Genomic DNA, 17,592 nt, shown 5'->3' with positions numbered 1-17,592 from the left:
GGGCTGGCAAGGGGCTGGGGGGGGGCGGGGGAAAGGCTGGGCTGGTGTGATGCGCGTGCGCGGGACCCGGCATGAGGGGCGGGGCCGGGATGGGGGCGGGGCCGGGCCGGAGGCGGGGCCGGGCCCTGGGAGAAGACCTGAGGGTCGAGGGCGCGGATCCGGGAGAGGTGGGCACTGCGCTTGCGTGCTCGCGCGGGGGTGGGTCTCCAGGGTTCTGCAAGCCCCTGGAATTGATCTGAGGTGGGGGAGGGTAGACGGTGCAGGCTCAGGCATTTTCTTGGGGAAAGGCCTTAAACTGAGGCTACGCACTTAAACCCACCAAGTAAAGGAGAGAATAGGGATGGGGCTTGCGGGAGAGGTGGGGCAAATAACCGCGAGTCGAGAGGTGCCTGCGTTCTGGGGGCGGGGCTGAGGGCCGGGCCAGGCTGCGCAGGGCGGGACCTGTGGGCGGGGAGGGGCGAAGAGCTGGGAGTCGGGGTAGGCGCGCGCCCCGTGGGCTGGGCTGAGGGCCGGGATGGGCTGCGCGGGGCGGGGTCGGCGGGTGGGGTGGAGCGAAAAGCTCGAGCGGAGAGGTGCGCGCTCCCGGGGACTCCGACTCCTAGGAGGCCGCGAGTGGGGGGCGGAGTTAGGGGCAGGGGCGCGCTTTGCCGGGAGGAGCGGAAGGGGGATCCAGATTCCGGACAGTCCGCGCGCTTGGAGCTAACGGGAGGCGCAGGCGAGCGGGGTGGCGGGGCGGCGAGGCGGCGGGGCGGGTTGGGCCTGCGCTGGGATAGGTGGGAGCCTGGCTGGACCGGACCGACGGAGCGGGAAGCTGGTGGAGAGGGTTGTGAGGAGGCGGACGGCGGGAGGGCGCTGAGTGGCGGCTCGAGAGGGGACTTGGAGGGGTGAACTCTGACGCAGATCTCTTCTCTCCCTCAGTCTTAGAGACATCAGTACCGGTCCACGAACTTTTTTGAGCCCCGAAATAATGGTTTCATTCCTAAAGGGGAAAAACAATTGCAGATTGGAATTAAAAAGCCTATCAAACTGTAACCTTTCAACTGCTACGTAACCCATATATAATGATTTATAGTTAATGTAGGATGTGGGTTCATTTAATGTATTTTATGTAATTTGGGGTGGGGGCGTCCAGTAGTCTGAGTGCTTAGGACCCTCGGAGGTCTTGAAATGAAAATGGCTTTGGTCACTGACACCGCCTCCTCGCCTCTGTCCCAAGCCCATATCGGTCCAAAGCCATTCGTTTCACAGTATATGTAGTGATATACCAAGCTGTAGGCCCGGGCCCTGGGGACAGAGGGTGGCCGTTTTCTGACTTGCATAAAAGCTCCCAGTCAGTCATGTGGAGAGTACCAAGTCAGGTATAAAGTGAACCGTGGACTTGACCCCTTGAGGTGTTCAGAAAGGACCAGGAAGGGCATGTGACCTGGAGATGAAAGGGTAGCTCAGTGGCTCTGGGAAAGGGATGTCCAAGGTCAGGGACCTTGAAAAATGGCAGAGCACCCCGAGTGCACCCCCTTTAGTAATCTAGGCCCTGAGGGAATATGTATGTATTTATTTAGAGTTAAGTTATCCCAGGTTGGGGGGGTGTTGGTTAGAGTGTAGCGCAAGCCTGCACCTTGGAGTTGTGGAAGCAGCATTCTCTGTGGCTTTCTCTGGGGCTGGTTTGCCCCTTTCTCTTAACCATGAACAAGGAACCTTAAAGAGAACTCAACTTCTGCCATTAAATAATGAACACCCAACACAGGAAATAAGAAGGATACTGATGGGTATAGGAGATAGGAAATGAGTTTTGTGTTAAAGTACATGTTGACTTCTCTCAAACAATTTAGATGCTAGGAATGTGAGGCAAGGAATTTACGGGACATTTTGAAATAATCTTTTCCTTATTCTTATACTTGACATCAGTGCTTGATATTTTTCCCTAAAATATAACTTACTGAAAGCAAGTTCTCTCCCTAAGTCTCCAACCCCCACAGTTGCACCCCCAAATATATTACCCTAGGGTTTTTCCACCTCTGTATTCACATTTTGGGCTAAATAATTGTTTGTTGTGGGGGCCTGTCTTGTGCATGGGGGTATTTAGAAGCCCCCGGAAATGCCCACTAAATGCCAGTAGCATCACACACCTCTCCTCCAAGTTGTAACAGCCAAACTGTCTTTCAAAATTGTCAGATTTTCTTCTGGGGCAAAATCACCCCCAGTCCTCTTGAAAACCACAGGATAGAAACCATTGTCTTCAACTTCAACCATTGGCTTCTAAGATTCTTCATTATCTGTTCTCAATCTGTCTTTCCTAGAACTTGATCCAGTCTAAAAGAACCAATGCAGGGATCCTTTCTTTAGTTTCCTCCATAAATTATCATGTACTCTTCTTGGATACTTTCAGGGATGGAAAAGACTTAAAATTTTTACTTTGCTAGTAAGTCCTTTTATCTTTGATGTCTTCCTGCTTAAAGTTTGTTGAATTCAGTTCTCCTACTTGGGAGTTGTAAAAGAAAAATTGTAGTCCTTTTTCTATTTTGAACATTTGTGATATTAATTACATTTCTCTCTGATCTCTTTTGAAATATTTCAGCCAATTCTTTCAACTTTCTCCATGTGATAACTTATAGATCGTCATGAACTTTTTGTTTTCCTCTGACAATATTAAACCTGACAATGTCCTACTTAATATATACTACCCAGAACTGATATAGTATCTAGATATAGATCACACTATTAGCACATAGCATTATAATATTAGTTATATGTTTGTCCATCTTTTCTTGACTTTGATCTTGAAGGCAAGAACCAAGTTTTAGTCACCATTATAATCTTAGGTTGTAGTCATCTTTGCATAACTAGCAAGCACAGTGCCTGGTCCTTAGTTGGTATCTAAAAAAATTTTTTTAAAGATTTTATGTATTTTTTTAAAAGATTTTATTTATTTATTTGACAGAGACATAGAGAATACAAGTAAGCAGAGAGAGAGTTGGAGGGAGAAAGGGAGGCAGGCTCCCTGCTGAGCAAGGAGCCCGAAGTGGGGCCTGATCCCAGGATCCTGAGACCATGACCCAAGCCGAAGGCAGAGGCTTAACCCACTGAGCCACCCAGGTGCCCCAAAGATTTTATGTATTTATTTGAGAGGGAGAGAGAGCACAAGCAGGGGGAGCAACAGAGGGAAAGGGAGAAGTATACTCCCTGCTGAGCATGGGGCTGAGATCATGACCTGAGCCGTAGGCAGATGCACTGCCACCCATGTGCCCCAGTATCTAAAAATGCTGATGCATGTAGTTCCTCCTTAACTCTGTTATTATAATCTAAGATTGTATTCTTTTACTTTTGGGGCAAATACAGTACACTCTTGCCTTACAGTGTGACTTTGTAATGAACGAAACCTTATGTTTTACACATCTAGATCAAAGGTCAGCTTTTTTACTTTTTCTGTAAAAGGCCAGATAATAAATATTTTAGACTTTATGAGCCTAATAGTCTCTTTCAAAGCTCCTGTGTCACTATAACCCAAAAGTAGCCATCAACAATGTATAAATGGATGACCATGGCAAAGTTCCAATAAGACTGTTCATGGAGGGGTGCCTCGGTGGCTCAGATGGGTAAGCATCTGCCTTCGTCTTAGGCCCTGTTCTCCAGGTCCTGGGATCTAGCACACATCGAGCCCTGCATTAGGCCCTACATGGGGCTCTCTGCTCAGTGGGGAGTCTGCTTCTCCCTCTGTCACTTCCCTTGCTTGTGTTCTCCCACGCTCGCTCTCTCAGATAAATAAATAAAATCTTTAAAAGAAAAAACTATTCATGGATACTGAAGTATGGATTTCATGTAATTTCATATAACCGTCACATATCACAAAATAATTTCTAAAAGTTGTTTTTTTTTTTTCCAAAGATTTATTTATTTATTTGACAGAGACACAGTGAGAGAGGGAGCACAAGCAGGGGGAGTGGGAGAGGGAGAAGCAGGCTTCCCGCAGAGCAGGAACACCAATGCGGGATTTGATCCCAGGACTCTGGGATCATGACCTGGGCCAAAAGCAGACGCTTAACGACTGAGCCACTCAGGCGCCCCAAAATGCATTTTTTTTTTTAAAGATTTTATTTATTTTATTTGACAGAGATCACAAGTAGGCAGAGAGGCAGGCAGAGAAAGAGAGAGGAGGAAGCAGGCTCCCTGCCAAGCAGAGAGCCTGATGCACTGCTCGATCCCAAGACCCTGGGATCATGACCCGAGCTGAAGGCAGAGGCTTTAAACCCACTGAGCCACCCAGGCGCCCCCCCCCAAAGCATTTTAAATAAAAAGCATTCTTAACTCGTGGGCCATACAAAAACAGGTGGCAGGCTCGATTTAGCTCATAAGCAGTAGTTTGCCAACCCCAATTAAAATCAATCCTTGTTTTATTGACGTTTTAAGCCTGAGTACAGACCTTTATTGTTACCCTTTTTAAATATATTATTCATCATATCCCATCTTTCTAGCCTGCTTAGTTCTTTTTGTGTGGCAGTTCTGTCATCTACATATTAGCTGACATCCCAGCTTTTTGTCATCTGCAAAATTGATAAGAATACTTTTCCTATCTTTAATTAATAAAAATATTGAATGGCATCAGACAAGAGGTTTTCCACAGCTCATTTTGTTCTATTAATCATCATTCTTTGAGGGTAGCCATTCAAAGAGTTATAAATATTTACTTAAAGTACTGCCTGTCACCCAACGTACATTTCTCCATCTGGTCCATATGGAATCTTGAGAAGCTTCGAAGTTTTGTTGAAATAGTCAGAACATGTCCCTAATTGGTACTAACTCAAACAAGCAAAAAGAAATGTATAGATTTGGCATAACTTTTGTGAACTAATGTTACTCCTGCTTTCTATTGTACTACTACTCTCTTGTTTACATTTTCAGGGCTATCATTTTAATAATGATATTTTAATAATTTTAGAATTTTGTTAAGAATTAACAGTCAAGTTCATCAATCTGTATTTCTAGGAATTTACCATCTTACTTCAAACTATGTGCTAACAGTGTTCATCTAACACTAGTTCTCTGGTATCAACAGTATTAAATGCAAGAAAAAAAGCCAAGAAAAGAGGCACAAATAGAAAATGTTAGAACGCATGCCTTTTTTCTTGACTAATCTTTCCATGGCTTTTAACACTATCATACTAGATTTTTAAATTATAATAAAAATGAACCTTATGCCAATAAATATAAAAATTAAGAAGAAATGGATTTATTACAAAATATAAATTTCTTTTTTTTTTTAAGATTTTATTTATTTATTTGACAGAGGGTACAAGCAGGGGAAGCGGCAGGGAGAGGAAGAAGCAGACTGCCACTGAGCAAAGAGCCCAACGCGGGGCTCGATCCCCAAACCCAGGGATCATGACCCAAGCCAAAGGCAGACACTTAACCAACTGAGCCACCCAGGCACCCCCAAAATATGTATTTAAAAATTGACTCAAGGTGATAGGGAAAGTCTGAAAAGAACAGTTGAATTTGAAATAGTAAAAGGAATCTACCTGCCAGTAGATTTTAGCAGGCTTACAGGATCAAATAACCTCTGTCTTACACAAATTGCTCCAACAACTAGAAAAGGGGGAAGCTCTCTAACTTATGTATGTTGATTATACAACAAGAGTACAATCTTGATTATAAAGCCAGATACAGGAGTGCCTTGGTGGCTCTGTCCATTGTGCGTCCAACTCTTGATTTCTGCTCAAGTCATGATCTCAGGGTTGTGAGATCAAGGCCCTACCCCATCGACCCTGCGCTCAGATGAGAGTCTGCTTGTCTCTTTCCCTCTGATCCAACTCCACCCCACACCCTCCCTCTCTCTCAAGTAAATAAATAAAACCTTAAAAAAAAAAAAAAGACAGTGACTGAATAACAAAGGAAAATTATAAGCCAGTCTCATTTAGAAGTATGCTTGTAAAAATTCTAAATAAAATATTAGCAAACTGAACCCAACTATGGATGAAAATGATAATATACCTTGGCCATGTAGATAGAGTTCATGCTAGGAACTGGGGATACTATAACAATAGAATATCTTGATATAATTTATCATATTATCAACCTGTACAAAAATCTACATAACCATCTTAGTAAATGTTAGAAGAACATTTAATAAAATTAAGTTTATTTGTGGAAAAATAAAATTTAGTGCACAAAAAGAGAAGGAAATCTCTATAACCTGGTTAACAGTGTCTAGCAAAATCTTCAGTGAATATCACATTTGATGGGGAAATGTTAGAAATATTCCTTGTGTGGTAAAGAATAAGACTTTTAAAAATAATGTTATTTTTAAAAATATCCTGTTTACAATAGCAACAGAAACCATAGGCATCTAATAATTAATCTTAAAAAAGAGATGAAAATATGTTTGGGGAAAACTAGAGAATAATTTCAGGACTTTTTAAGTCTTAAATAAATGGGGAGATATGAAGAAGATAAATGAATAAATGAAGATCGATGTATTTGAAGACTCATTATCATGATATCCTCTTCAAATTAATTTATAAATGGAATTGAATTACAATCAACATTTCAAAATTTTTTTCCTGAGCTTAAAAATCTTTCTAATAATTAAGGTACAAAGCATAGAATTTTGAAAATTAAGTAGAGGAGTTTACTTTATCAGATGTTAAGACTTATTATTCTATCCTTTTATGTTCAGTGTGTCGTTATATTTACAGTGTGTCTCTTTTTTAAAAGATTTTATTTATTTGACACATAGAAAAATCACAAGTAGGCAGAGAGGCAGGCAGAGAGAGAGGGGGAAGCAGGCTCTCTGCTGAGCAGAGAGCCCGATGCCGGACTCGATCCCAGGACACTGAGATCATGACCTGAGCCAAAGGCAGAGGCTTAACCCACAGAGCCACCCAGGCACCCTACAGTGTGTCTCTTGAAAAGGGTATCTGTTGGCTTTATTTAAATTCAGTTGATTAAGTAGTGTTTAGTTTATTAACATTTAATGGAATAATGCATTTGTGTTTTAAAATATCTTTTTGCTGTTTATTTTCTGTTTCTCTTTATTCTTCTCCTTTTTGGCCTTTCAGATTTATCAGGTATTTTTATGATATTTCATTTTTTCTTTTCTGTTGGCCTTCCTATAACTTTTTGTTTTATGGCTTTTAGTGGTGACTTTATTCTAATCCTAGGATTACAACATGTATTCTTAACATCCTGGTCTACTTTAAATTAATATTATATCACTTAATGTTCAACATAAGAACTTTATAAAAGGACTCTACAAAAAAATACAGTCTCATTTCTCCTCCTTTTGACTTTTGTACTATTACTGTATTTATTATTTCTACATCTATTAAATCCCTACCATTCATTGCTGTTTTTAAAAGTCTTTTATGTTAGCAAGACCTGTACTATTACTAGTGTTCTTTCTTTCCATATACCCAGGATTCAACCTGGAATCATTTCCCTTCAGCCTATAGAACTTCCTTTAATATTTTTTCTAGCATGTGTTTATTGATAAATACTTTAATCTTTCGTTTGCCTGAAAATGCCTTTATTTTGCTTTCATTTTCAAAGAATATTTTTGCTGGATATAGAATTCTAAATTTTGTGTTAGCACTTGAAAGATGTCATTCCACTGTCTTTTGGCCTCCATTGTTTCTGATGAGAAGACAATTTTTATTCTTGTTCTCCTAGATGTAATGTGTTTTTTGCTTTGATTAATTTTTAATATTTTTTAATATTTTCTTTAATTTTCAGCAGTTGATTAAGATGTGTCTAAGGGGTTTTCTTTGTGGCATTTATCCAACTTAGGGTTCAAGAACTCTTGAATCTTGGGTTTATGTCTTTCATAGATTTTAGAAAATTTTCTCCTAATGTATATCTAAATAGTTTGATAGTGTTCCACAGGTATCTGATGCTCTGTTCTGCTACTTTCATTTTTTTCTCTATATTTCTTTTTGGATCATTTCTGTTGACCTATGTTTTAAGTTCAGTGACCCATTCTTATGTTGAGTCCAGTCTAATGCTAAGTCCATGTAATGAATTTTTTTTAAGATTTTATTTATTTATTTGACAGAGATCACAAGTAGGCAGAGAGGCAGGCAGAGAGAGAGAGAGCAAGCAGGCTCCCTGCCAAGCAGAGAGCCTGATGGGGGGCTCAATCCCAGGACCCTGAGGTCATGACCTGGGCTGAAGGCAGGGGCTTTAACCCACTGAGCCACCCAGGTACCCCTAATGAATTCTTTTTTTGAGATACTATACTTTTCAGTTCTGGAGTTTTCATTTTGTTCTTTTTTAGAGTTTCCATTTCTCTGCTAAAATTCCCTTTCTGTTCTCCTATTTTGTCCATCTTTTCACTAAATTATGTAACAGACTCATAGTAGCTGTCTTTGCTAACTCCAGTACTTGGGTCATCTATAGTTCTGCTGAAGTGATGTACATTGAATATTGTATTTAAAAGAATGATAGACACTGGAATATTATGCAGCCATCAAAAAATGAAATCTTGCCATTCACAACGATGTGGATGGAGCTAGATGCTATTATGCTAAGTCAAATAAGTCAATCAGAAAAAGACAATTGTCGTATGATCTCACTGATACGAGGAGTTTGAGAACCAAGACAGAGGATCAAAGGGGAAGGGAGGGAAAAATGAAACAAGACAAACCAGAGAGGGAGACAAAGGGAGATTAAGAGACTCAATCTCAGGAAACAAATTGAGGGTTACTGGAAGGGAGAAGGGCGGGAGAGGTGGGGTAGCTTGGTGAGTGAGTGCTGTGAATTGCGTAAGCCTGATGAATCACAGGCCTGTACCTCTGAAACAAATAATACATTCTGTGTTTAAAAAAAAAAAGAAAAAAAGAGTAATAGACACTGAAGTAGGTAATGTCTTTTTCCCAGAGAGAACACAACATTTTCTTTGCCTCACAGCCAGGATAAGGGGCAGATCACTTCAGTCCTCCTAGGGATTGGACTTCAGTTTACCTCTGATTGCAGATATTTGGGAGAGAGATCAGTTCCCTCCATCAGGGCTTTGAGATCTAAGTAACCAAGATCACATAAATCTTTCTTTGCTTTTCAGTTCATATACCCAGTTTCCTGCGAAGCTCCACTTAGGGGATGGTTTCTTTGATCTTATTAGGGGTTGTGATGGGTTGGGGCTGGGTAGTAATTTGACTTTACTTAGTTGCACTTTAACTCTGTGACACAGCAATATGGCTAAGTCTCAAAAACATAATGATGAGTGAAAGAAACCAGATGCAAATGAGTGCAAACTGTATGATTCTATATATATACATTTCTGGCAAAATTAATCTGTTTGGAAAAAGGACTGTGCTGCTTTTGGGAAGGAGAGAGGGAAGTGATTGGAAGGGGGCGGGCAGATGGCTTCTCAAAGGCTGGTAATATTCTCTTTCTTTACCCTGGCTGGTGATTACCTGGGTGTGTTAACCTTGTGAAAAGTTATTGCTCTGTATACTTCTGGTTTGTGTTCTCTTCTTTATGTATGTTATAGTTCAGTAATAATTTTTTAAAAAGTGTGCGGGGGTGGAGAAACACAAAAAAACAAAGTTAAAAGGAAAAATCAAGCTACAGAGAAGATATTTGCAACACATATAACAAAGAGTTTGTATCCAGAAGGTTTTATTTTTAAAAATTCCTACAAATCAAAAAGAAATGGACAACATTTTTAGAAAACACCACAGTAGCAAAATGAACAAAGGATGAAGAAAAGCAAATAACAGAGAAAGAGGTCTGAATGGCTCATAATCATATGAAACAGTATTCAACCTCACTAATAATCATGGAAATACAAATTATAACCTTATCGAGATATTATTTCACACCAAATAGATGGGCTAAAGCCAGAACCTCTAATAATACCAAGTTGGTGAAAATACGAGGAAGCAGAAACTCTCAAACACTATAGATGGTAATGTAAATTGTTAAAATTTCAAGATCAAATTGATCAATTACTGACTTGAAGATCTGCTGATTCTACGTTTCTGCAATTTTACTTCTGTAAAGAAAGATATTTTTTCTTTTTTTTAGCCCTCCTGATGACATTTTTATTAAGCTCTTATAGGATGCCTTGTCTTAAGAAACAGTGAAGTGACACCTAATTAAATATGGTTGTCTTTTTTGCTTTAGCTGCTAGTTTTCTATGATCTGAAATCAATGTTCACCTGCAATAAGTAGACAGCACCACATAAGAAAGGTACTCTTATCATAAGACTTTCTCCCACATATGCTAAGGATATATACACAAAGATATACATTTCAGATTTGTTTATAACAGCAAAAAATTGGAAACACCTTAATATTCATCATTACAGAAATGGAGAAATACCTGACAGCAGGTAAAGTGAATAAAGTAGATTTACGTGTATCAACACGATAAAAACTTGAAAACGGGCACCTGGGTGGCTCAGTGGGTTAAAGCCTCTGTCTTCGGCTCGGGTCATGATCCCGGGGTCCTGGGATCGAGCCCCACATCGGGCTCTCTGCTTGGCAGGGAGCCCGCTTCCTCTCCTCTCTCTCTCTGCCTCTCTGCCTACTTGTGATCTGTGACTGTCAAATAAGTAAATAAAATCTTAAAAAAAAAAAAAGGCAAAAAACTTGAAAACATAATATTGAATGAAAAAAGCAAGTAGTATAAGGATATAAATACTGAGAAATCATCTTTATTTATTTTTAAAGATTTTATTTATTTATTTGACAGAGATCACAAGTTAGGCAGAGAGGCAGGCAGAGACAGAGAGAGGGGGAAGAGGCTCCCCGCTCAGCAGAGAGCCTGATGCGGGACTCGATTCCAGGACCCTGGGATCATGACCTGAGCTAAAGGCAGAGGCTTTAACCTACTGAGCAGCCCAGGGTCCCTAAGAAATCATCAAGCTTTTAAAAGGACAGTACATGTCGTTTATGGGTACATATATGATAAAAGTATAATAAAATATAGCAAGGAGAGATACTAATCAACTTCAGAATAGCTATTACCTCTGGACAAGGAAGGAAATAGGCAAAAATGTTAACATTTATTAAATCTAGGGAGTAAGTACATAGTTGCTTAACATATGTGATATTCTCTGTACTTTGTTGATTATTTATTTGAAATAGTTTCATTTTTAAAAATATTAGCCGGAGGCTGGGGTATAAAGGGTATTGGAAGCCTTCTTTTTCCAAACTCTCTCTGTCCATTAATTCTTTATAGATACAGCTTTTACAGTCACTTTGCTTCTATATATTTGTCCGTGCCCTGTCACCACCAGATCAAGGAGGAAGGTGAGTTAGATCTGATCAGAGTCTTCTCTTGCCTTCTGTCTAATCCACCAAGGTCCTTATCTTTTTAGGATATTTTTATTAAACTCAAAATATTACCATGCAATAGAAATGTCTTTAAATCCATGACCCATGTGACTAATACAGAATTTAAAAATAAAATTTGTCTTCTCTCTTATTTTACATTCTGCTCCAAAAATAATGATGGTAAGATATTTTTAAACATGTGGATAATATTATTTGCTACTGAAGTTGATAAATGTATGGGTAAACAGTCATGTAGTATGCCTGGCCAGCTCAGTTGGTTGAGCCTCTGACTCTTGATTCACAGTCCTGGGTTCAAACCCCAAGTTGGGCTCTGTCCTTGGTGTAGCGCCTACTTTAAAAAAGAAAAAAAAAGTCACAAAAACATGTTTTTATGTTCCAGATTTTTTAAAATTTCAGAAATAGAATGATACAGGGGCGTCTGTGTGGCTCACTGGGTTAAAGCCTCTGCCTATGGCTCAGGTCATGGTTTCAGGGTCCTGGGATCAAACCCTACATCCGGCTCCGCTCAGCAGGGAACCTGCTTCCCCCTCTCTTTTTGCCTGCTTGTGATCTCTGTCTGTGAAATAAATAAATAAAATCTTAAGGAAAAAAAGAAATAGAATGATATAAATAATTTTTAAAAACTTATCCACTAATCATGTTACAGTATCCTTTAACTGTTTCTGTGTCATTATTGAGGACTTTTAATTTTAGAATAATGATGTCAGTTATCAGTGTCTTTTTTTTTTTAAAGCTTTTATTCGTTTATTCAATAGAGAGAGAGAGATTACAAGTAGGCAGAGAGAGGGGGAAGCAGGCTCCCCACTGAGTGGAGAGCCGGATGCAGGGCTGGATCCCAGGCACACTGAGATCATGACCTGAGCCACCCAGGCACCCCAAGTACTCAGTATCTTGTTTTGTGGAGTAGAATAGTGGAAATAATCATTATCTTACAGATTAGTCCTGGGGGAGGTTAGAAGTTTACTTTTATAAACAACCATGTCAGAGTCCCTCCCACTTGTTGAATAGCTTGGTGGTTAAGCTGTGTGCTAGGCAACAGGCTTTCTCTTTCCCTTTTCTCAGATGAAGTTCAAAGAATCAAGAATTTGCTTTCGTTATTATTGTTTTATTTGCAGATTAACACCTGAAGATGAGAAAAATTGATTTGTGTTTGAGCTCTGAGGGGACTGAAGTGATTTTAGCTACATCAAGTGATGAAAAACACCCACCTGAAAATATGATTGATGGGTAAGAGTTACTATTTTTTCTTCTTTATAGTCTTGATATTAGCACAGTGAACCCCTTCAGTACTGGGACTATGCTTTACAACAACTAGAACTTTTAAATATAGTTTAATAAATGTTTGGTGAAGTACATTACTTGATAGTATCTACCTTTGGTACCATTCCTGAAACAAACTCAGTTGTGCATATTTAGGCTTTTGATCCTTTTTTTTTTTTTTTTTAATTTTATTTATTTATTTGACACACAGAGAGAGATGATCCCAAGTAGGCAGAGAGGCAGGCAGAGAGAGAGGGAGGAAGCAAGCTCCCTGCTGAGCAGAGAGCCGGATACAGGACCTGATCCCAGGACCCTGAGACCATGACCCAAACTGAAGGGAGAGGCTTAATCCTCTGAGCCACCCAGGTGCCCGCTTTTGATCCTTTTCTTTACAATTTTTAAACTGACCTTTTATACAAATACTTTTTAAGAAGTAGTTTAACAAGGCAAAACTTTAAACAACTTTCTCATTTTAGGGAAGAGTACATTAAAATATATGGTTGTGATTTTATTCCAAGTTTTTTAGTAAATAGGAATAAAAACATTATAACTTCTCATTATTGCCTATTTCCTTAGTGGTCTAAGCAATATCTTTGCTGAACTGAAGGCCTGACTTCCTGGTATCTACTTGCATTGTCTGGTTCTCAGCTTGTTGATTTCATTCCAATTTCCTGTCTTTACTGTGCTACAGCTTCTTCAAGGTAGAGATAAATATCATTCTCAGGCTTTTAAATTCCAAGAAAAAGTAGTTAATGGAAAAACTCCTTTTTAAATAGTTGTGACTATTTTATTACTCTCTTGATTTCTCTTTCTTGGTATCTCTACAATGACCAGAGTTTGACTTATAAAATCATATAATTTTAGAGCTGGAAGGACTTAGAAATTTATCTTACCTAAACCTTTCATTTTAGAGTCGTGGTAAGAGAGGTCTAAAGAGGTCAAGTACTATTTTAACTGCTGAAGGCAGAACCAGTTACAACACAGATCTTATGGTATTTTTGTGTTCTATCATGAATTCCATGTATCAGGATTAAGTTGCTAGAATTTAATCCCGATACAGATAATTCCATGTATCGGGATAAAATTCTAGCAACTTAATTCCTTCCTTTAAGCCTAGTTGTTTCTCCTCTCTGACATCTGTCCCTTTGGCATCATGTAGGATTAGTGTACCTTTTTGTCAGACTCTAAGAGAATTTAGTGTATGCATCTATTACCTTTTTATCCCTTTATTGTATAATTATTTGTTTAATATTTGTGTCCTCTCTTAACTATGAATTACTAGAAGTTAGAGATATGACTCACTCATCTTCGACTCTAGAATATCTTAGAATAGTTGAGTATCGTGTGAATTAGATCATCAAGTATCGGTCAAATTCAATTAATATTGGAAAGTAGCTGAGCATATACACATATACACAAACCATATATTTATGTATGTATATGTATATATGTATTATTTTAATTTGAATAGGGCTTTATAGTTTCACAGATATCGTGTGACCCTCACCATAAGCTTGGGAAATAGGAGGCAAAATATTTTTATTTATTTATTTATTTATTTTAAAAAATTTTATTTATTTGAGACTGAGATGCAAACGGAGAAGGAGAAGCAGACTCCCAGATGAGCGGGGAGCCTGACTCGGGGCTTGATCCCAGGACCCTGAGATCATGACTCAAGCCAAAGGCAGATGCCTAACTGACTGAGCCACCCAGGCACTCCCAAAGTATTTTAAAAATGTATTTTCAACCTAATTATAAAGATGAAGAAAAGGATAATCGGAGATAAAGATGACTTGTTCAAAATTACATAGATAACCAAGTGGTGGAATCAATATTAACCTCATGTCTTCTAAGTCCCAGTTTGGGGTTCTTTGTACTATACTATGATAACTCAGACTTTAGATTTGAATCCAAAACTTAACATCCATTTTTTTGGCCTGTACCTCTTAATCCTTGGTTTGTTACTTCCTGGAATTCAGGTAATAGCTGTTTATCCCATTCTGCCTCAAGAGTAGAAAAATTAATGTGGAAACTGTGTGATCAGATGCAGATATAATGAAATTTACCTTAAGTTGTTTTCAGAAATAGAGATCTTTCTGGGGCAACTGGGTGGCTCAGACAGTTAAGTGTCTGACTCTGGCTCAGGTTATGATCTCGGGATCCTGGAATTGATCCCCGTTTTGGGCCTCATGCTCAGCAGGCAGTTTGCTTGTCCCTCTGTCCCTCCCTCTACTATCTGCGTCTCCCAAATAAATAAGTTTTATTTATTTGTCTCTCTCCCAAATAAATAAAATCTCTTTAAAAATTTTTTTAAAAAGAAATAGAAATATTTCCAAAGACCAGTCCATATTAATGAATGATTAAGGACATAACCCTTAGTACAGAAAACCATATAGGATAAAAGTGGTTACTGACCTGATAACAGAACATATCAGAGACTTTTAATGTCTATGCATTTCGAACAAGTACAATTAGACTTTATGTAGTAGGTATTAAAAATTAATCTTTATTCATAAGTTGGTTTGTCTAAATGGAAGTAACCATAGAATTATTTGGAGAAAACAGTACCATAAAACTGCCCCCATTAGATAGTTCTCAATTTCCACAGAAGTAAGAGTTAAAGTGATTATATTTCTAATGGTCTTTGACTGTACTTTTGCCCTTCGGTATTTAATATGTTAATGAAAAAGGAGAAAGGAAGTTCTACACTAGGAAAAAAAGAGTTAAGAGAAAAAATAGTAAGAGAGAATTAGTCATTTCAGTGTAATGTATAATACTAGATTTACAGTTAAAATTCCTGGTTAAGTGAACTATATATGTTACCTTGGACTAAAAGGATATGTTGCTCTTTGAACCTCACTTTTCTGATCTGAGAAGTGGGGATAACACCACCTTCCCTGACTACCTCAAAGTTGTGGGAAAAAGTCACATGAGATGATAATGTTAAACAGTTGTTAGCTGTAAAGCCTTATATTTATTTATTTATTTTAAAGACAGATTTATTTATTTATTTATTTATTTATTTATTTATTTATTTGACAGACAGAGATCACAAGTAGGCAGAAGAGGCAGGCGGGGTGGGGGGAAGCAGGCTCCCCACTGAGCAGAGAGCCCAATGCGGGGCTCGATCCTAGGACCTGGAAATCTACCTGAGCCGAAGGCAGAGGCTTTTACCCCCTGAGCCACCCAGGCACCCCAAGTAAAGCTTTATATTTAAATGAAAACTACTGAGGCGCCTGGGTGGCACAATGGGTTAAATATTGGATACTTGATTTTGGCCCAGGTTGTGATCTCAGGGTCATGAGATCAAGCCTTGTGTTGGACTCCATGCTCAGTGTGGAGTCTGGTTGAAACTCTCCTTCTCCCTGTGCCCCTTTCCCCACCCCAGTACTCTCACACATGCGTGCTCTCTTTAAAATTAATTAATTAGGGGCGCCTGGATGGCTCAGTGGATTAAAGCCTCTGCCTTCGGCTCAGGTCATGATCCCAGGGTCCTGGGATCAAGCCCAGCGTCGGGCTCTCTGCTCAGCTGGGAGCCTGCTTCCCCCACCACTCTCTCTGCCTACCTCTCGGCCTGCTTGTGATATCTGTCTGTTAAATAAATAAAATCTTTTTAAAAATAATTAATTAATTAACCTTTAAAAGAAAACTACTGTTTTTATGGCTTCATTATACCTAACTATGAGAATTCAGTTATATGTCAATAAAATTTTATTAATTAATTATTTTTTTAATTTCAGTATAATTAACATACAGTGTTATATTAGTTTCAGGTGTAAAATGTAATGATTCAGCAATTCTCTATATTACTCAGTGCTCATCACAAGTATACTCTTAATCCCCTTCACCTATTTTACCCATCTCCCTACCCACCTCCCCTCTGGCCTGGCAACTACCAGTTTGTTCTCTATATATGAGTCTGGTTTGTCTTTTTTTTAATAGTTGTTTTGTTTCTTAAATTTCACATATGAGTGAAATCGTATGGTATTTGTCTTTCTCTGACTTATTTCACTTAGTATTATACTCCCTAGCTCCGCCCAAGATTTCATTCTTTTTGATGGCTGAGTATTATTCCACTATACATACACCACATCTTCTTTATCCATTCATTTGTGGATGGATACTTTGGTTGCTTCCATATCTTGGCAATTGTAAATAATGCTGCAATAAACATGGGGTGCATGTATCTTTTTGAATTTGTGTTTTCATTTTCTTTGGATAAATACCCAGTGATGGAATTACTAGATCATATGGTGATTCTGTTTTTAGGCTTCTTAGCCACTGTTTTCCCCAGTGGCTGTGCCAGTTTGCATTTCCACCAAGAGTGCATGAGTATTTCATTTTCTCCACATCCTTACCAACACCTCTTGTTTCTTGTGTTGTTGATTTTAGCCATCCTAACAGGTGTGAGGTAATTTCTCATTGTGGTTTTGATTTGCACTTCCCTGGTGATTACTGATGTTGATCCTGTATCTGTTAGGCACTTCTGTATGTCTTTTTGGAGAAATGTCTATTCATGTCTTTTGCCCATTTTCAATTGGATTATTTGTGGTTTTTTGCTGTTGAGTTGTGTAAGTTCTTTGTATATTTTGGATATTAACCTCTGTTTTATTTTATTTTTTTTTAAGATTATTTATTTATTTAACAGAGATTGAGAGAGAGAGCTCACAAATAGGCCGAGCAGCAGACAGAGAGAGAGGGGGAAGCAGGCTCCCTGCCAAGCAGAGAGCCCAATCTCGATCCCAGGACCCTGAGATCATGACCTGACCCAAAGGCAGAGGCTTAACCCATTGGGCCACCCAGGCACCACTAGATATTAACCTCTTATTAGTTATATCATTTGCAGATATCTTCTCCCATTCTCTGGGTTGTCTTTTTTATTTTCTTGATGATTTCCTTCACTGTGTAAAAGCTTTTTATTTTGGTATAGTCGCAATAGTTTAATTTTGCTTTTGTTTTCTTTTCCATTGGGGATATATCTAGAAAAATGTTTCTACCACAGATGTTAAGACATTACTGCCTGTGTTTTCTTCTAGGAAT

The 17,592-nt window shown here is 38.9% G+C and overlaps 1 protein-coding gene across 6 annotated transcripts in view; it reads left to right on the top strand.

Moving 5' to 3' along the window:
* The window catches only part of HSPB11 (heat shock protein family B (small) member 11), a 34,834-nt gene that overhangs the window by 162 nt on the left and 17,080 nt on the right, over positions 1 to 17,592 (top strand). Inside the window, exons 1-3 of one of the 6 annotated variants that reach the window (XM_013055617.2) lie at positions 123 to 167; positions 11,177 to 11,247; positions 12,408 to 12,519. In XM_013055617.2, the coding sequence (XP_012911071.1) occupies positions 12,422 to 12,519 (98 nt within the window). In that variant the 5' untranslated portion in view covers positions 123 to 167; positions 11,177 to 11,247; positions 12,408 to 12,421. The other 5 variants (XM_013055618.2, XM_045064562.1, XM_004751577.3 and 2 more) reach the window with 5 other exon arrangements.

The sequence above is a fragment of the Mustela putorius genome, unplaced genomic scaffold, assembly GCF_011764305.1.
Source record: "Mustela putorius furo isolate JIRA1106 unplaced genomic scaffold, ASM1176430v1.1 tig00003853_pilon_pilon_pilon, whole genome shotgun sequence".
Taxonomy (NCBI): domain Eukaryota; kingdom Metazoa; phylum Chordata; class Mammalia; order Carnivora; family Mustelidae; genus Mustela; species Mustela putorius.
The sequence above is the reverse complement of the archived record's forward strand: the minus strand, read 5'-3'. Positions and strand labels throughout refer to the sequence as shown.